The sequence below is a fragment of the Filicampus tigris genome, chromosome 15 (genome assembly GCF_054856515.1).
Source record: "Filicampus tigris isolate MCC_2025a chromosome 15, RoL_Ftig_1.0, whole genome shotgun sequence".
In the NCBI taxonomy this organism is placed as follows: domain Eukaryota; kingdom Metazoa; phylum Chordata; class Actinopteri; order Syngnathiformes; family Syngnathidae; genus Filicampus; species Filicampus tigris.
The window spans coordinates 6,116,539-6,137,880 of NC_141231.1; the positions used below are offsets into that span (position 1 = coordinate 6,116,539).

The 21,342-nt window shown below is 40.2% G+C and overlaps 1 protein-coding gene across 7 annotated transcripts in view; it reads left to right on the plus strand.

Annotated features, from left to right (window-relative positions):
- The window catches only part of rgs3a (regulator of G protein signaling 3a), a 133,539-nt gene that overhangs the window by 28,853 nt on the left and 83,344 nt on the right, over positions 1-21,342 (plus strand). For 6 of the 7 annotated variants that reach the window (XM_086054458.1, XM_086054459.1, XM_086054461.1 and 3 more), the window contains 8 exons: positions 8,737-8,818; positions 10,095-10,200; positions 10,832-11,270; positions 12,198-12,237; positions 13,181-13,491; positions 13,573-13,650; positions 14,850-14,961; positions 18,738-18,781. In XM_086054458.1, the coding sequence (XP_085910584.1) occupies positions 8,737-8,818; positions 10,095-10,200; positions 10,832-11,270; positions 12,198-12,237; positions 13,181-13,491; positions 13,573-13,650; positions 14,850-14,961; positions 18,738-18,781 (1,212 nt within the window). Of the gene's footprint in view, positions 1-2,805; positions 3,276-8,736; positions 8,819-10,094; positions 10,201-10,831; positions 11,271-12,197; positions 12,238-13,180; positions 13,492-13,572; positions 13,651-14,849; positions 14,962-18,737; positions 18,782-21,342 lie in introns of those variants that run through there. The other variant, XM_086054457.1, reaches the window with a different exon arrangement.

Sequence of the window (21,342 nt, forward strand, 5' to 3'; positions counted from 1 at the left end):
AATGGGATGATATGCATAGTAGCTAATAGCTGTTAAATGGCTAATGCTACTAATCAGTCAAACCGATTTGATGGGCTTCCAATTCTTCATACTTAATCCATTTTCTAGAGCATTTGCCTCATTAGGATCACGGGTTAGCAAAAGCTAGCTTAGTTGTCTTGGTGTGAGGGACAGGTTAATTATTGAACTGGTTGCTAGCCAAACAGCAATTCATCCTCACATTCACAATACAGGGAGAACAACCTCCACAAAAGGGATTTTAACGCTGAAACAGATGTGCTAACCACTCATCCATTGTGCAACCTATTCTTTTATCCTTTTCTTTTCACATTTAACATTCCTACCTGAAAACAAGTGTTTTTGTATTTTTTTGGCAATACGCGCCACTTGGACAGTTGTCTCACATCCTTCTCGTTTGGAACAATGTGACCTTCAAAATGTTGGAACTAGCGTGTCGGTTTGAATGCATGTAAGGGCGCCTCCTCCTTTGATTGCTACTTTTTTCTACATCCGGGAGAGCGCGAATCCACACCACTAAAGACCAGATTGGCCTCATCTGGCCCGCAGACAAGCATTTCAATCTCCTCTCCCTGAGACATGCTTTTCTTCTCACCCTCTAATCCGTCCTTCTGCCCATTTAGAGGTGAACAGCGCCAAGTGAAAGCGAGACAAAAGTGTTTTTTGTGCGCTTGACGTGGTAACCCTAGCCCCTTTTCAAAAAAGCAAACAGGGAAACGCTGCCATTACCTCCGCTATGAGGGGATCTTAGTGAAACGGGCCTTCTGCGGCCTCTTTATTAGTGCTTTACAGACTTGGGCAACGCTCTCTCCCTTTTTTCTGTTCTTTCTCTGTCAGTGTTTCATTCCACGAGATGGCCAATGCCAGTGATAGACATGAAAAGATACAAACCGTTAATTGATGGGATTTGTGCCTGCTCACACTTGTCTTGTAATCACTGGTCGTGATAATTGGACGAGGGGACATTCACAACTACCGGTACATAAACTTTTTGCAGAAGGGTGATGCATAGGCCAAAGAGCCTAACTTTGGCGCAGATTCAGAACAAGATGCAGATTGCAAAATCGTGTCATCTTTTATGAACAAGGAAGTCACTTGCTTCTTTGTCATTCAAGTCAAGGCTTCATTTTCAACAATTTATCAATTTATCAATCAAGTTATTTTCACACTTTTATAGCAGTTATGACTGTTAGTGCGAATTAAAGCAATGCGCTTTTCAAGTAATAAAGGTTTTATAATGACAATTTGGCCCTGGAATTGATTTTTTTACTATTTATACTATTTCATATGGCGGAAAATGGGTTCAAAATACTAGAGCCTGGACCCATTATACTTTTGCTGAAAAACACGATAATAGTCCAAAAATGTCCAAAGTCCGATTTGATCACAATGGTAAATGGCAAATGGAGTGCACTTATACAGTACAGTGCTTTATATACGCCGCATATTGTCCAAAGTGCTTTACCTAGCCTCATATTCACTTTTATTGAAAACATATCGGAGTGTACATATGTGGCCGACGCGCAGCCAGTTTAGCATATGGTAATTTTTTCCTTTTAAATGACTAAATAATGTACTTAATCCTCCAGGATCCCTCATCCTACACTGGTCAACGGCGGAACCCAGGGTGTTTTTCCACTTTTGGTAAAGTTTTAAACCCATCCGTGTTCTGTTGTACCAGCTAGCTAGCGCTAAGCTAAGGTCTCTCCGGTTCAGTATCCAAGTTTGCGAACTGCCTTCATGCTAGCACGGCGTGAGAGACCAACAGCGAAGTAACGATACTGCCTAGATGGGCTTTATTGACGGATTGCTTAACAGTTGAATATAATGCTCATTAGCCAAACATTCTCATACATACGCAAATAAGTCCGGGTGTGAGGTCCCTAAGAGCGCGCGTCACACGATGCTGTTTAGGCCCCACATACGTACTACGCCACACGCGTGTTGCCATCCAAACATTCCTATAAAACTGATGTGCTATGATTAATCCTCACTCACAAAAATTTTGATTCGGCATTAGTTTTTAACGGCCAATTTGCAGCTCGGTTCGAGTCAGCGCCCATTCGTGCAAAGCCCTACAAAATACCAACAAATTATTTTTTTAGCCTTTCTCCACTAACAGCCAATATTTCTTGTTGATGATTTTGATGTCAGATTACCACCACTTTCCCATGGGTGGCGATACTAAAAACAAAAATACAAGTGTTGTTTGGATAACTGGCAGAGGAGGAGCGATTGTCAGGGATTCGCATAGCTGTGAATTTCCGCACAATGTGGTCGACAGGGGAGGGGGTGGGGGCTTTAAAGGAAAAGCGGAGGAAATATGGAAGGTGAAAACATAACAAACAAGTCTGGATAGAGGTCGGGGGAAGTGTGTACTCACTTGCGTCACAGTCTTCTGACCACAAGTGGTGCTCGCCTGCATTATTCGGCTGCGTAAAAAAAATCATTCGATCTCATTCACACACTTGTTGCTCTGACACTCATTACAACTTTGTGTATCTGTAAAAGTGATCTGCATCACCTATGAGAAGCTCATAGTGTGGACACAGGAAGCAAACGGGCCTTATCGCGGGCAGACACTCAAATCTATGCGGGCCGTGGAGGTCGGCGAGGTATGCGTGGGTCCATGTGTGCGTATATGTGTGTGTATGTGTGTGTTAATGGGGGGGTTCGGTGCTGCTGGTGGTGGTGGGAGGAACTTCCTCCTATTCTTTTGCTGTTGAAGAGTTCCCATGAGCGCCCCTGCCAGCAGCGACACTGTGGCCTGAGCACCAGTCTCGCCTCCGCGTCGCCGGCGGTCCATGCAAACGGAGCTCAGGAGGCCACAGATCCCCAATCTGGAAGAAGACAAGAGTGAAGAAGCTTGCAACCTTGATGACATCATTAACATTAATCATAAATGGAACATAGCTCAGCACGCGGAGCGAGAAACTTCCTGGGAATCTGACATTTCCTACAGAAAAAGAATTCCGACCGAGCTGAGGCCCGAGATGATCCACAACACGCTCAAGTCCCCCCAGGAAGAGGAGGAGGAGGCACCAAGTCCCGCCCGCACGCACTCGGCCGCGCAGAGGCGGCTGTGGAGGTACTCGGGCTGCAAGGGCGCCGGGCGGCCGGAGAGTCAGCGCCGCAGTGTGTGCGTGCTTTCGGCCGATTTGAACGGAACGGCGGGAGGAAGAGGAGGAGGTGGAGGGGGTGTGATGCACACCATTCACGGGCTGTGTCACCTTTGCATCGGATGTAGGCTCCCACAGGTGTGTGTGTTAGCGTGTCAGGTGTCAAATTTGAAGAGGTTAAAATAGAGCGCCTCAGGGTACAGCTCCAATACAAGATGAGTAAAAGCCACCCTTTTAACAATGTGATGGTGACGTCTGCGTCATGGTTCCGGGGTTCAAATCTCTGCTCCAGCTTTTCTGTATACAACTTGCATGCTCTCCCTGTGCTTGCGTTAGTTTTCTGCAGTCGCTTTTCCCTCTCCCTCACCTATTCCAAAATTGTATTCAAATTCATTTGGAATGTTAAATTGTCCAAAAGTGTGATAAGGCTGGCGACCTCATCTCTTCCAAAGTCAACTGATGACCCTCAATCCTTATTTGATGTTTTATACTGATTATAATCCTAAGAGGAAATTCAATTTAGACTCTCCTGTGTACTTTATATAGCTGTATATCGTCGCTGTCCTGTGAAATACACTTATCTCCATTTTTTTAATTTTCACTTTAATGCTCTGTCTGTATCGCGGAGACATGATTCATGTAAAAATAAGAAAATGAAAAAAAATAGAGATAAGTGTTTTTCACGTGACGGTGACAAATTATGTTGTGTTGCACGTCATGTCAGAATGAAAGAGGCTTGCAAACAAGTGAGCAAGGAAGACAAGCATCCCTCCAACAACTAGTTGCCATTTTTACATTTTGTGTACAGCGGGACTTTAACCGTGACTTTCCGGTTCCAAAGACCAAAGTCCTTATATGAGCTACTATCGGCCTATATGAGGATATGAGGTGAAGTAAATGGATGGATGGATGATTACTGTGGCTTGCAGTGATTTATCATGGCACTGGATCGCACTGAGAGATGTTTCTAATTGGTTACCTAATTTAAGTGGGGTACACACATAGCGATAATGGGGCCAAATTTGAGTATTTTTTTCCTCCTTTCTGATCAAAGTCAAAGCCCAATTCTCTCATACGTTTGCAACATTATCCCAACTGTTTTATTCTGTGCAGTGTTAAGAGTGATTTTTCCCCTCACCAATCTGCCGAACAAAATGTAGAGCACAAAAATCGTAAATGTTAAACCTGTTCAATAATCATGATCGCAAAGCCTTACACCGATTTTGACACAGCCACAGTCTCCCTGATTGTGAATGGAAAGAAACGAGAGCCAATTAGGACAATTAGATTGCCAGACACAAATAGACGTGGTCGTCTATTCGTTGTTTTGAGTTTACCTTTGACGTACATGTGCACGTTAAACAAAAAAATGGAAACAGCAGGGTTGATCAATGTGCTGTACAATTCATTTAACCCTAGAACACTTACGTCGGATGATTTTCACCCACTCTATGTGATATTTTGTATTGGGAAATTAAAGAAGACAGCTTCTAATTTGGCACACAGTGTTGTACAAAACTTTATGAAAACTAATTTTAACAGTGTTGTTGGGTTAAAGATATAAAACAATGGGTAACATAACAGATGACAGCCAATGTAAGAAATAAATAAAACACAAAGCTGGCAACTCCTTGCCAAAGAGAAGAAGTTTAGCTTCTTCTTCCTTCTTAAGCTTTCAAGACCAGGGGTCACCAACCGTTTTGTGGGAGTGGGACATACTTCTTGGGGACTGATTAATGCAAAGGGCTACCAGTTTCATACACACTTCTGAAATAACACAACTGCTGAAATTACCTTGAATTATATGTTAATCATTAATTATATACATGTGAAGACACTGATTATGTTTATAATTTAGCGCCGTATTTATCACCAGTGATATAACATGTCAGGAAACAGATAAATCTCAATTTGCCACCCTTTATTTGTGTAACTCTCTGCAATTATTAACATTTTCAAATGATCACTGAACTCGTGAGCTATTTTTAGAACAAGCTCCCAGGCCACTCATGTGGTCCTTGGCGGCTGCCTGGTACCTGCGGACACCACCGTTGTTCTAGACCAGGGGTGGGTAATTAATTTTGCAAAGGGGCCACATGAGAAACTAGAACACTTGTCGAGGGCAAAGGCACCATACTCACCTCGACTTTGTCTATATTATTTTTAATGTACAGTATTTAGAAAAAAAGTCTATTGTCTTGTTTCAATGAATTGTTACCTGGGTAAATATGGTTTGTGTTGCTATAATTAAACACAAATTTTAAACAAAATTATAAACGGCCATTAAAATTACGTCCATACACTTTTGAAAAATTTTACATAAATTTGGTGCACCAACCGCCAATTAGCCGTTCCTTGTCACGAATTCCAAATATAGAGATAAGTGGGAAGTGCAATATTATATACAGTGATATAGTCATATTTTATAATACGCCCAATACGTGCAGTATTTGCAACTGTACCTTTGCGTACAGTTGGCTAAATCGTCTTGGCCCACTTTTCTCCACTGTGCAGGAAACAAGAACCGTGCTAACATTAGGACCACTGTTGTCATTTATGATGGTCGGATTTTTGGAAAAATAGTTGCTGGAGGGGTCTGAAAAGTCGCTAAATATAGCAAAGAAGTTTGCTAAGTTGACAACACTGCAGACACAAGTCTTAGCTCTTGCTTGCTACCTCACATGTACTAGCGTCTACATGTGCGCACATAAGGCAAAATCACAACTTTCAAAATAAAAGCACCACATATTTTAGCTTAAAAGCACAACTTTCAAAATAAAAGCACCACATATTTTACACTTTACTTTGACTTCATGGTCACTGTGAGGGCCGGTCAGAGGCCGGATGTGGCCCCTGGCCCTTACTGCGCCCAGGGCTGTTCTAGACTCATGAATTTTGGAGTCATCTTGAGAACACCACCCACTATAAGAGCAATAAGCACATATTTGCAGTAAAAAAAAAAAAAGTGGTTTTACACCACTGTAAATCACAATAATAAACCTATTGTGAAATTTGTTTTATTCGACACCACTTGCACTGAATCCCATTAAATGGTTCAGGCCCTTCCAATATTGTGGCCTTGTGCTTGTGTGTAATGATTGGCTTCTTTGAAAACCACATAATCAGAAATAATGGTTGGTGACAAGTCTCCATTTAATGTCTCTTATTTGGCCAAGAAAACTTCACATGACCAAAATGCAGAACGACATTAGTTCTGCATATGTGCCTGTGTGCGTGTGTGTATGTGTAGCTCCAGTCACTGAACATACTGACCCAGATAACATTGTCCTACCAAGAGGAAGAGGAAAGTGACGAGTTGACCGGGAGATGTGTGCTTGTGTGTTGTGTGAGACCCACAACACGCATTCACTCGCAAACGATACACATGTAAAGCTGTCACAATTAAGACAAGCGGTGTATCGCAATTAGTGACGGTTCCTCTCCGTGCAGTCGGCTCAGTGAAAGGCGGCGCACCGAAGCGTGAATGCTAAAAAGGGGAACGCTGCGGAATTCATGCATGAACACATACTTAAGCACAGATGGGCCTGGCTTTCTAGTGTACAAGATGAGTTAAAACTCGTGGTTTGCATCCATTCATATCCTCTATGTCCATTTTGCTGAAATATTAATCCCCCTGCTCTCATACATTTTAAATGAACATTGGGAGAAACTTTTATTTTTACGATTATTGTCAGCTTGCAATATGATTTTATTAGCGCACTGCATTATTTACCTGAAGATACGAGTGGTTGAACTGTGCTTAGAAATATAGTAGAACCTAAGATTTGTTTGTATTTACAATCAATACTTTCCACGTAAAACAATAGAAAGTAATATGTTCAAAGGTCAAACTTTAGCCATCAAAGTAGGCATGTTGATATTTTAATTGTTAACCTGCTTGATAGCGCAAATCTATAAAGAGGCAAACTGCACCATAATGGCTAACTGAATAGCACAAAAATCAAACACAGCTACTCACTTGGCGTGAAGTTTCCTGCAACTTCAAAGATATTTTTTTCTCCAGAAATATTTGTGAACTGACAATTAACTGGACCCTATAAAATGCCCTCTTTCAAAAAAAAGATGTAAAGTCACCTTAAGACACAGTTATGGTAAAATAGTTACAGAATAAACTACATGTATTGTCTTTTTTTTGTTCTATAATTTGTTTCTTTATTTCTGCTGTCCCAAAGTATAAATGGCCGTCTTTTATCCCTACTTAATCTGTTATTATTACTTCTTAATGCCCATTTATGTAATTTTCATCCCCCTCTTGCCATAATCTATCATATATGCGCATATAGATTAAAGCAATACAAGATATTCTATATCTCGTTTGAGACGCTTCAAAACGACCCGCTTCCGTCAGTCAGGTAGGGTCTGTTTGTCATCGCTGCGTCACGATAATTTGGCCTTTTACTCACCCATCTCTTTGTCGTCTTTCTCATGAATTTGCAATTGCGTCTGACGTTTTAGGGTCATTGCAAGCTTCAGGGCCCCTGAATACTTGCATTATGCCACTGAAAACTCCCATTGACACTAAATGTTGCAGCACATGTGCAGTTTGGATTTTTGTTTCTACTAATCTACCCGTTGATATAAGGATTTCAAACATTTCATTTAATCTCAGTAGTCACTGATAGGATTTTGAAGAAAAAAAGTAGATACCTGATTGTGGCTAAACCCGGTGGAAAGGTTTGGAAGTGGCTGTAGATGATCCTTTTCTGGGTAAGATTTGTTCACTAGTGAAAAAAAAAAAGTGATTTCTTTTTATGGAATTTGGTGGGATCTCTGGACGTTTCCTTCCCTCGCTCCACCCGAGGGTAAATCTGTCACACCACCTCCAGTCAGTTTTAACAACACATTGTGGACAAGAAAAGAAGCCGCCTGAAGCCTTTAATGCTTGGCATGCGATCAGCAGATAAATCCTAACTTTGACATCTGAAGAGAAGACGCTGCAGCCTTGGAGAGAAAACAACTCACGCCGTCTGCGGTCCTTTTGCATTCCGAGTTTAAACCTTCAGGAAGGTATAGGCCAACCACTGACCTCACGACTGATTTGAAAATGGGATGTGATCAGATGAATTTGTAGGCTGTCAGAAATGTCAGACTTCAATTCGGGGCAACTGAAAAGTACAGAATTTACATTGAACAGCAAGGACGCAAATTACCTTGGCAATTTAAATGTGAAAATGGTGTCCGCCTAGCTTCAGCCTCATTTTCCATCTTACACTTTGCCGTTTTCAATAAAAGACTTTTCACATATCTGTCTTTTCTGAGGGCTACACATTTGTCGTTGGGTTACCTGGGAATGCCTCACGAGGCGAGTCATTCCTCCGCCGGCCATGAACAAAGAAAGTCAGTCTTCCGTCTGTGGGAGTTGTTTTTCTCACCAGCTCAGCTAATTGGCTTCCTCAGGAAAACTGCCGTCAAGACAGTTCACATAGGAAGCGGACTCTGAAAACAAATATGCTTAATCACTCATGTTGCTAGGAATCTTATTTGCTTTCCTACTACTTTCATATCTTCCGGTTGGTTGTTGTGTGAAAATAAGGCCAACTATTTGTAAAAATGATCTGTTTGTGTCTTTGTGCTTCAGGTGACCATCCTTCGTGGAAAGGATGGATACGGCTTCACCATCTGCTCGGATTCGCCTGTGAGGGTGCAGGCTGTTGATCCAGGCAAGAACGTTCTTTTAAAGTGAAGGTCAACCCAAACATATTTTTTTTCCAGAATATGTTCTATGCGGGCCCACTACTTGAAATACGACCAATCACGGCTCAGTTTCAGAAAACAGGTCAGCCGTGATTGGTCGTTGTGAGCAGTTGTGATGTCATATTCAGTCGACAAAAGACAAATTGGCCGCCCCCAGAGACGGCTAAAAACTAGTCTATTTTGCTGCTTAACTCATTTTCCACAAATGCAAAATTAATCAGAATGCCGTGTTTCAACTACTGGGCCTGCTGGGAACATATTCTTGAAAAAAATATGTTTGGCTGACTTTCGCTTTAAGCAGCAAAATATACCCACTTTTAGCCATCTCAGGGGGCGGCCATTTTGTCGCTTCTGTCGACTGAAGATGACATCACGGTTGCTCAGGGCTTAGATAACGACTTTTCTGAAGCCGAGCCATGATTGGTCGTTATCTGAGCCTTGGGCAACTTTGTTATCATCTCCAGTCGACAAAAGTGACAAAATGGCTGCCCCCTGAGCTAGCTAAAAACGGGTGGATTTTCATGTTCCTCAAACGCAATATTAATCAGAATGCCGTGTTTAGACAAGTGGGCCTGCATGGAACATATTCTGAAAAAAACCCACAAAAACGTTTGGGTTGACTTCCCTTTAAGAAGTAGCCAAAACAATGTAAAGCCATGTTTCCACCAAGCAGTATAGTTCATATCCTGGTATGATTTGGAATGTTAAATATTGATTTGTCTTAAGCTGCAATTAACTGGTAACCAGTTCAGGGTGTATCACGCCTACTGCCCGATGACAGCTGCGATAGGCTCTAGCACGCCCGCCCAGTCCCTGAACTGGACTGATGCTGGAAACTGGCTTAACTGTAAATGTGGCTCACATTATTCATGCTAACACATGACCAATTAGCGTTGCTATCTACTTGGTATCTATTGGTCCTTTCTGTCACTCAACTGCATTTAAACAGCCACTTTTTCACCGTATTGCACCTGTTTCCCAATCATCGATCCACTTTTGATGTCTCATGAATAATTCTTTCCATCATAAATGCTTAACGTCACCTGTGGGCGTTCTGTTTTTTCATCTCTTCGCTTTGAGGATTACTGTGAGGATCAAGCCAAGCAGCGGGGTGTCACCAATAATAGGGGGATCCCGCATCGGTTTTCTTCTTGAATCAAATAAACAAGCTTGGGAAAAAAAAAACTCATGCGCTCAAATCGCACCTTGAGTGACATGTCTTTGTTGTGTTTTCTGTGGCAGGAGGCCCCGCGGACCAGGCGGGTCTACAGCAGCTGGATACGCTCCTGCAGCTTGATGGTCAGCCCGTGGAGCAGTGGAAATGTGCGGACTTGGCCCATGCTATCAGGTAAGACCGCCCGCCATTTTGTTTGCTTTGAATAGCATCCCAAATCCGTACCGTTCTTGTTTTGACAAAGAATCAAGACCATGATATCATAAGTGGAACAGTTACTTGTCATCGCCAGCAGTTTGGGGCTATTGTCATTCACACTCAACAGTTCTTTCTCTTAGTAGATAAAGTAATGCCTGAGGTTTGATTCCTTAAAATTAGGCCAAGAATGAACATGGTCTCAACTATCAAGATGAAGACCCTCGTGAGGACAAGCGCTACAGAAAATGACTGGATTTACTTTCTATCTAGCTAAAATTCCTGATTGCTCTTCCTCTTAGGTAGAAATGTGTGACCAATGAAAAGATAAGGAGGAATAGATAAGACCTAAACAAGATTCAGACCAGGCTTGAGGTGATTGTCAAGCGCAAGAACCCAGTAGGTTTTCAACAATAAGGAATAACCCATCGAGAGTCAATGAGTAGCTCCATCCATCACATTTTTTTATAGCGCTTGTCCCGATTAGGGTAGCCTATACAATCTGATTTTGGACGAACGGCTAGACTACTTTCTAGGTTTAATATTATATCATATAATATTATAGGAATAGGGTTGCTTCCAAAATGATGATCTTATCATGTCATCGCAGAAACAGCGCAAATGAGATCACAGTTGTGGTGTGGCGCAGCGGCCCATCAGCCAAGCCCAACTTCGAGGGTCTCATCCACCGGCCCTCCTACAAGCAGTCCACCTCCAACTACGAAACGCCCTCGCCGCCCGCCCGCCGGCGCGCCCCGGAGTTGGGCACCGGTCGAATCCCGCCGGCCGTGCCGCCGCTCCCGGCGCACCACCGCACGACCGCCGCCCGCAGGCTTCTGGTCAACGGTTCCGATGGCGTTGCAGGTGGCAGCGGGGGCTTAGGGGTGGGGACCCTGAGGTGGGGCGCCCAGAGCGGCTCGGCCGAAGAGTTGGATGGCAAGCCGCGGCACCTCCAGCACCCTCATACCGCCACGCTGAAGGGAACCAGGGTGAAGGCGTCCAACGGGGACAACTACATCATCCTGGCCCCGTTCAACCCCGGAAGCCAGGTACCGCAGACTGGTGGTGGGCTGCATCTTCATCATCTCCTCCGTCCTCCTCATCCTCACCATGGTCACATGATGGCTCATGCTAGATATGTTTCTTTACCCTTCCTCCCCGGCACTAATTGATAGACTGACTTTACACAAGGGCTTCCTTCAATGTTCCTTTTATTGTGAACACAGGAAGTGCATTCAGACGACAATAAAGCACTTAGTCCGCCATCCTTATGTCCGGCCATACAAAGGCATCTGGTAAACAATGCATGTGTTTATTAACTGCATCATTTATCTCACAGGTATCCTATTGATTTTGACCATGTTTAATGCAACAGTTCATGGATGACACATGGGAATTTGTCAGAACTGTGTACTGATGGTTGCATCTAGTGGTTGCATCAATAAAGCAAACTTGTTTTCAAAGCAAAGACTGAAATGAGTTCCTTAGTTAATAACAGTGTAATTACAAATTACTAACACATTTGTGTGAGAGCAACTGACTAACAGGCCTAACCTTTATTTCTCTTGCTGTACATATAGAGTTGATAACTACTTCAAACCATCAAAACTGCCCCTTGTGTTTCACTGATCTTTAGAGGATTGTGTGGTAATGTGTGTGATTGATTACATGTTTGATTTAAAAGTGAAAGCGGAGATGATTCAGATAATAAGAATGAATCACAATCAGAGTACAAAAATAATACATTCATTGCACAATACCAAGAATGAATCATTTAAGTATTTACCATTGTCTACATAGGCAGGCTAAATTTCCCTTGAAAGGACTGCTGGGAACACCAACACAATGCAATGTTATCTCTCTGCAAAGTGACGACATGACAGCATATACACATCAAGTTATGATGACCAAACCCTATATTATTGATTTAATTTTAGCGTAAAATGAGTGTAATGTACCCATTTTTCTGCTTTCAGATCTTGAGGCCAGTTTATCAGGACAATCAGGGAACGTTAGGTAAGACATCTGTCCATCTTGTTCCTTGTTGCTCTTTATTTTATGTTATGTAATCTTCTGTGTGAAGGATACCATAGCATATGAAATGGTCAGTGAGTGTTTGATTTGGTCAGTGGCATTGGAATACTATTAGGGAGGTAACGATTCACTCAAGCCCCGATTCGATTCGATTCGATTTTTAAGGAATCGCTAGCGTGCTTGTCTCTGTGCGCTAGTGTTGTTCTGCAGCCATCCACAAACGCAATACGCAATTATTTTTGGCGCAAGCGCATAATTTGATCTACATTCAATATGTGCTATGCAACTGGAATGAAAAAACATTTCAAGACATCGTTTTCTAGATAAATTTAATCAACCCGATCGAATTGATTAATCGATTAATCTGCACGAATCAATTTTTAATAAATTTTCGATTGATTGTTACATCCCTAAATACTATTGATTTCTTTCCCCACCACGTTGTAGTGAAAAATCAAAGTTAATTTCATTAGTTAAAGTCAACATTAATTACTTTAGTTATTTACTTGGAGTTGAAAATTAACTCCCTTGACTACATTAAAAAGATAACATAAGTATTTTATTTTAAATTGTTTAATATGTTTTTTTTTTTTAATTTAAAATAAGCATTTTTAAAATCATGTACAAAATTACAAAATTGCAAACTATGCTTTAGGTATGTATGTCATACTAAATAATTATTTTTTTGATTAATTTATAGAATAAAATATGACTTATAAGCCAATGTAGTGGTTTACTTAATTTAGTTGTTTGTATCAAGGTTAATTGAAAAGCACACAAGACACAGTATACACCCGTACGGTATACACTCAGAAAGATAAATATAAACACATTGAATGCCTCATTTAATTGTCTGCAGAATGAACAATCACATTTGCATTTTTCACTATGAATTCATTATAGTCTTTATTATATTGTCTTTTAGCCAGCAGGTTGTATCCCACGCGGCAGGCCTCTGGAGCTCAAAATCAGGCCACTGGTACGACTGGTAACGTCGGAACCTTTTCGTCCGGTTCAAGCGGAGGCGGTCCTTTCTCCAGCCGCACTGGCTTCCTGCGTCGCTCCAACAATGGCAAGACATCAAAAAACACCTCCACCGGTACCGGCGTGCCCAACTACCCGCAGCAGAGTGCCAACTTTGCCAACTACCAAAACTGCACCATTGTCCGCTCTCACGTCCCCCATGGATATGTTTCTGTGGCACCGAAAATCCTCATCTTCCCCATCTTCGTTCAGGTGAGTCTGTTTTTTTTTGCCAAGACATTAATCTCCGTTTGCTATCATAATTGTAATATAACTAAACATGTGTGTATTAAGCCCCTGGACCTGTGCAGTCGAGCTCTCATCATAACAGAGGAGATGATTTTACATGAAAGCAAGCATCACTCCCTCAAGGTCAGTCAGGCCTCTATTACTGTAAAGGCCCTGATACACCAAACCGACGTCGGAGGTCGTGAAGCGTCGCGGCGTCTTCAAGCGCCGTCTGTTTGGTGTAGTGGCCACCGTCGTAGTGTCGTAACCCGTCTGTAAGCGTCTTGGGGGCGCTTACGTATGTTGAATCGGCATCGCCAGCCGTGACAATTGGTCACTCTGATTGTATGTATTACAATGTAAGTATTTCACAATACCCTGTCAATACCATCACGTTGATGGTTAACTTCGCGTGGGAGTTCATCGTGAGCGAAGAATAGAGCTGAATACATTGATTACGTTTTTATAATCAGCCCCCGGCCAACAGCTTTCCGGTTGGATTTTTCTAACAATGAGAATTAGTGACTACCGCTTCCGATGGTATGGAAGGGTATTACATCTTATGCATGCGCAGAAGGTACTTAAATGATCAGCGTCGCTGTCTGTTGTTGCGGTGTGTTCCTCCAGCCAGACGTGCCGATAGCCGGCCGGACGCCACAGGGGGTAAGCGTCTGTCACTGTTAGCCGGTGCCTTTTTGGTGTATCAGGGCCTTAAGGAGTAATTTTGTGACATAAAAAAAAAAGATTCAATTTTACCTGAATAAAGTTGTGATTCTACCAGGAAGAAATGTTTGAATTTTACGAAAAACAAGACATTTATTTCCTGAGAAACAAAAGATGTGATTTTGCAATAATGAAAAGTTGTAATTTTACCAGGGGAAAAGTTCAAATTTAACAAAAATAAAGTATGATTTTTACCAAGAAAAACAGTTATAATTTCGCAAAAATAAAGTGGGGATTTTACAAAGTTTTTTTTTTATTTTCTCCGAAATTGAAGTTTTATTCTTACCATGGAAAAATGTTCTAATTATACCAAGACATTTTTTTTTTAAGAGACTAACATTGTAATTTTACAAGAAATGAAGTATTGAAATGATTATGAAAAAAGTGATCATTTTAAATAGTAAAAAAAGTAATAATAATAATAATAATAATAATAATGATAATAATACCCAGTTTGGTGAACAATGTAATAATTTTACCAGGAAAAAAAGTTGCAATTTTGCTTCCTTCCTCTTTATTTGGAAACAAAATACATACATTGTTGCATAACTGTTCCACATCATACAACTCTATTTATTAATAGATTATTTATTAAATTATTATTAACCTGCCCATTGCAGGTTACCGTGTTCGTCTACACAGACTTGATGTTGGTCACAAGAGAAGACGAGCCTGGCAAGTGCAACGTCCTCCAGAGTCCTTTGTACCTGCGACACCTGCGACTTCAAGATGGTATGTTTGGATACGTCAAAGTGCATGCTTGGAAATGTTACATTCGCTGTGCACTTGCGCACCACTGCAAACTAAAATAATAATGAACTTCTTCTTAAATGAACCCTTTCAAAATGATATAACCTGCATGAATTTAAACTCAAAATGGACACCACTACAAGGCAGTAGAACTGTGATTTCTTTCTGCCAATGAGCATGAAATTCCTAAACCTAATCCCAGTTTTTTGCCAATAAAATTGACTTTTTCCCAAGAATATTTTACAATTATAATACTACCAAAATTGCCATTTTACAAAGAAAAAAATTATAGTACTGGTCAACAAATGTTTACAATTATTTAAAATCCCAGATGAAAATTAGGTAATTTTGTTAGTCTAATGTTAGAAATTTACCAAAAAAAAAAAAAAAGACCATTAGAATTAGGTCTGAATTTTACCAAGAAAACAAATCTGAATATTGCATTGTAAGGTTTTGTGAATAAAGTTGTGATTCTGTGGGAATAAAGTATCCTTTTCAAGGAAAAACTGATTTAGGATATGAGTTAGATTTTTACCCTTTTTTGGGGGGGGGGGGGGGGGGGGGTTAATGTCATAATTTCACGAAGAAAAAAAAAGTCAAATTTAATTTTGTGAATATGGTCATAATTCTCACCAGGGAAAATGGCATTATTTCTTTTTTTTTTTCAATTTAATGAGTGAATAACAAAATGCAGAAAAAGAGTTCCCTTTTCAATTTCAATTTTCTTGAGTTTCATACCTTTCAGAAATCAAAAAGTAGGCATTATTTTCCCTTTCACGGCACAATAACTCTTGTATCGGCTGTCATTAGACTGTTCCGATGACCCTGATGAAGTCTCCACGAGCGTCCTTGATAACATAAAAAACAACTTCATTTGTTACTTTCTTTGTGTTGGAGGCATGTTGAATAGCAAATTCAAATTCAAAACAGTACATCTAGCAATAAACCCTCCCTTGACCTGAGGATATTTCGGGAGCGACATCCCCGCTGAGTTCCTGCTGCTTTGTCCTTTCATTCCATTCCCCAGTAAACAGTCATCTCCTGTGCCAGTGCGCTCCGTAACTTGGCTGCAGCCACTGACAGCCTCATGTCATGACTCACTCTAAATATTTGTCTTGAGGATAGACATGCAGGGCGGTCACTAATGTACTTGTCGTGCCGCCATCTTTTTTTTTTTTTTTAATCTTTTTCTTTTTCTCCAAGCAGCACATTGTTTCACATGACTAATACTGGACATCATTGTGTTACTTTGTCCTCGATTGTTTTGACTCGTCACAAATCTTTATAATGAATGGCACACTGTCCAAAATCTTTGGTGCATGATATTCCATTCGACTAAGTGGCACCATGGCGGCTTAATTGATTCAGCAGGATAACGGGCGATGATGTGAGGACACTTACTTGCAAATGTTGTTCAAATGTTGTATAAAATGAAAAGGAACAATAAACTACTTTATGATCCTTATTGTGAAATAAAAAACATTTAAATACATTATTTAGGTTCAGAAAATGGATTGAAGGCTGGATTACATTATTTTTTCGTATATTTATTCAAATAAAAAAATATTTATGCTAGTTGAAAATAAAATACAATTGTGTTGATTGCAGATAAAATAAATTGCATCATTTTTGTTGGGTTAAAGTTAATCATTGAGTAATCCAATAACTCATGTTGTTTGGGCATAAAATATTATAAATTGATTTATGTTGATTGCAGATAAAATGAAATTAAAAATCGCAAAATATATTTTAGATTAAAATTGAATTAGGATGAAAAAACATTAAAATCAAACAAAATAAATTGAAAATTAATTAAATGGATTATAGAATCAAATAAAATCCAGTCAATGTTGACTTAAGTTAAATTACATTGAATAGAATAGAATAGATGAATATTAGGAGAAAAATTCTTTTTTTTGCACTTTGCCCTATCGTGAAAATACCTACCCCCGCCCCCCCCCCCCCCCCCCCAAAAAATATATGTATATATATTTCCATCCATTATCTATACCGCTTCTCCTCACAAGGGTCGCGGTGTGTGTGTGTGTATATATATATATATATATATATTGTATATATATATATATATATATATATATATATATATAATCATCACTGTCGCTTGTCACATAATTTGAGGTCATCAGGGGTCACATTCAGGTTTACTCCTGGGATTGTGTGTGTGTGTGTGTGTGCGTGCGTGTGTGTGTGTGTGTTGTCATAAGCAGACACAGTCACAGACACACATCTCCGCCCTGCTGCCTGCCTGTCATTGTTTTTTGTTTTTTTTTGCTTTGGCAGCGTCAGTCAGGAAAGAGGCGCCAGTGGGGGATTGTGTTTGTTTCAACTTTGTGTGTTTATGGCGTGTGTGTGTGTGTGTGTGTGTGTGTTTGTGTACGCACACACACAAAAAGATCCATCCAGGACAAGTTCAGTATAACAGCTATCCACATGAGTTCTTGTCCACATGATGTTCAAGAGCGTGGGAAACAATGAGGGTTTGGTACACCCTGCAAGCACAAACGAACAGTTGTCAATGAAGTTTGGTTTTGTTTTGACAGTGTTGCCATGACAATGGATTTCCCACCAATAGTGTGTCTAATTATAATTGATGAGGTGTATCTTATATTTTGCCCCTTGCATAAAGCCCAAAAAGCTTATTAGAGTCAGATCTCACGTGAAGTAAAGCAGCTGCGTCAGTATATCCAATAGTGACCTCTGCTGGTTATTATCAGAAGTGACCCTTTCTTCCTACAGAGGCTGTGCATAATATACAGTGAGTACCAGGTGAATGAATTCATTGGAGAGGTAGCATGTATTTCTTTCACAACTGGCGTTACCTTTGCTTTTTACATGGACTGGGGTTGTGTATTTACTCAACAACAGTGAGTTCCAGGTGCTCGATTGAATTTATTTATTGGTGAGGAGGCTTTATTTTTTCTGACAAATACTTGTATAAGGGTAGAGTTAACTTTTCTTCTTTATTTCACCATACATTCACGAGGGGGCCGGGCGGTGGGGGGGGTGGTATGGCGTAAGGAGGGGCGTTGTATTTTTACCCAAGTGCAGAGGGTACCAGTAGTTTATTTGAATGAATTTCAAAGGAGGCCTTTATTATTTTTCTGACAAATGCTTGTGTAAAGGTTGAGCTACATTTTCTTCCTTATTTCTTTGTATAAAGGTTGTGGGTGTGTTTTTACTTATCTGCAGTGGGTCTCTGATGCTTATTTGACTTCCTTTATTTCAGAGGAATCCTTTCTTTATTTTCTGATGAATTCTTGTGTAAGAGTGGACTGACCTTGTTCATTCCTCAACTAAGGGTTTGTTCTTTTACACAACTTCAGTGGGTACATGGCACTTATTTGAATTAATTTATTTGAGAGGAGGTATTTATTATTTATTTATTTTATTTATTTTTAAGTGCTTTTGTAAGGGTGGAGCTAGCTTTTCTCCCCGCCCCCTATTTAGGGTTTTGGGTCGGGTGGAGTGGGGCGGGTTACTGAAGGCCAGTCGCTTATTTGAATGATTTTATTGGACCTGGTTTATCTTTCAGAGGGTAAAAGGGAGGTTTCTATTTGAGGCGAGAAATTTATCTGTTTAAGAATACAACACAACCAGCAATTAACTAAGGTTAAGGCATATTTTAGATTGCAGTACACAATTCAGGGAAATACGTTATGTTATTTGTAGTAATGATCATACCCACTAATAGAATAGGACTTGTGGTATTAAGGGGTTGTGTTTTGTTTCTCATACAGATTATGCTGAAGAACTCCGATTCTACCTTATTCACATGACCGAGGTAAGACCCTCATTCAGCAGCGTGTGTGTGTGCATGCATGCGTCTATGCGTGTGTTTGTGATTCAGTGTGCCGACGCCGAGCCAATAGAGTTGGCCGTTAATCACATTATTGGTAAGACACGCAGATTAGCAGAGAGCTCTAATGAAAATGCCTTTTCCTCTTGCATCGCTGTCACTTACAAAACATCTGCACCGCATGTGACAAAGAAGTCAAATAGAGTATGTCAGAGGAGTAGTTGTAGTCATTGTAAAAAAAACTAAAACAAAGCATTCTCTCATGGGTTTTATACTTTGGAGCTTTCAATTCCCAGAAGCAGTGATTTCACATGCGGTGGGGCAAAGGGTTGCCATTTCTTTGGGGCGCAAAATTTAAAAGAATCAAGACACGGTAGTAGTGGTCAAATTGAATAAATGATTAGGTTGTAGAGGCGTTGGTACCTTGTTAACTTGTTTCCTTACAGCTTCTGCATATACAGCATTTTTTTATTTATGGTTCCCACTAATTGCAACTACTACATTCAGCGTCGTGGTGACTTTGGTGACACGGTGACTATTTTTTAATCATTTGTTTTGATTTATTTCTTTGCTGGTCCGTCAACAAAAGGTTGGGGGGTGCTGTAATGTACTGAAAATATATGAATGACCTCATCCAATCCTAATCCACTATGTCTCGACTTTTATCACATTAGTCAACTACAAAACATGTTTAGTCGTGCTATTCCAAGTATATGCTAAATGATTAATTTTACTGGGAAAAAAAAGTACTTGTTTGAGGTCTCATTAATTGCCCAAAAGTAACTCACTGAATACTCTTATGTGCATATTTCTTTTTCAAGTTGATGCAAGTTGAACTTCCTGACTGGAATATTTCTCGGAAAAAGTGCTTTACTGCAGTAAAACTCCCTCCAACTCTTACTGGTGCAGACGCACACTAGACAATATGCTGCACAGCCTCATTAACAGTTTATGAATGTTTTAAAGGCTCACCCCCGTTTTTTGGGGGGTTTTTTTTGGCTGAGATTCCAGACAGAACAAGAGGAGTCTTGCTATCTATCCCACAGGATGGAAAAAGAGAAAGGAAGTGGCTACATAACTTTACTCAGTCCAATTCGGAAGGGGTATATAAATAGCAAGTCTTACGTAGGACAGAAAGTTGTAATTTGATTAGACATGTTATCGGAACAGTGAGGAATTGAAATGTCGCCTTTATAATGCCCCCCTAAACGCTAGCATAACTAGAAATATTTTTTAAATAATTTTCCACAATTGCATTGAGAGGTGTCAGCACTGACGATAGTGCTGACCGAACACTAGCGCGAAAGATGCTAATACAAAAAGTAACAACTTGTCAATTAAAAACGTGAATATCTCACATTAACGGAATTTCGGTCATCACGTTAGCACCACCACTAGCACAAAGTAATGGATGCATGTTCTCCGAGTTGAAAAATAGTGAACACCTTTAATTTTGTTGACATAATAATGTACTACAATAATTGCAACAAAATTCTAATAATAATATTGTTGACGTAACGTATGTGTGAAGGACGGAATTTTTTTAACGAAGCACCAGGCAATGAAAATGTAATATTTTTTTGTAGTGTTTATTCGAGGACCTTAAGACCTCAAATTGAGAATTGAGTTAATGAAATTGAATTATTATTTGACCAAGGTAGTCCCACATTGAGATTAAAAACCTGTTTTTTAAAAGAGACCTGACCACAATTGGCAACAGCCAAAACACAAAGTTACAGACATACAAAGAGAGACTAAGTACAATTTGCAAAGCACCACATTTTGGATTTAAACGTCTATAAGTCAACTAAAACATTGACATTCTGTAGAAACTGCTTCCGTGTCTTTCATTTTAGATGTAAAAAGATTTAAGGACACCATTTTTTTTAAGCTTTAAAAGAAGAATAAGTTCTATGCAAGCCCACTAGTTGAAACGGAGCATTCTGATAAATATTGCGTTTGTGGAATAAGTGTTAATCCACTCATTTTTAGCCATCTCCGGGGGCGGCCATTTTGTCTTCTGTCGACTGAAAATGACATCACAACTGCTCACAATGACCAATCACGGCTCAGATTCAGAAAACAGGTCAGCCGTGATTGGTCGTTGTGAGCAGTTGTGATGTCATTTTCAGTCGACAGAAGACAAAATGTCCGCCCCCAGAGATGGCTAAAAACAAGTGCATTTTACTGCTTATTTATATTCCACAAATGCAAAATTAATCAGAATGCTGTGTTTCAACTGCTGGGAACATATTCTTGAAAAAAACATGTTTGGGTTGACTTCCGCTTTAAATCCTTCTGTAACAGATTCCAAGATTGAAGATGTAGCATACCCAAAAGCCCTTCTCTGAATTTCAATCTGAGCGTTTGGAACAGAGAGCATAAAGAGGTCATGAGAAAGCAACAAATACTGTCTGGTGCTTCCCTGCATGATAATAACACATAGATGGGGGGAAGCAGACCAAGAATGTATGACCTTAAAATTAAAATTGTGCCAGTGAATGATCCTGCGGGTGGCCAACGCAGGCCATCCATCTCGAGAGTAC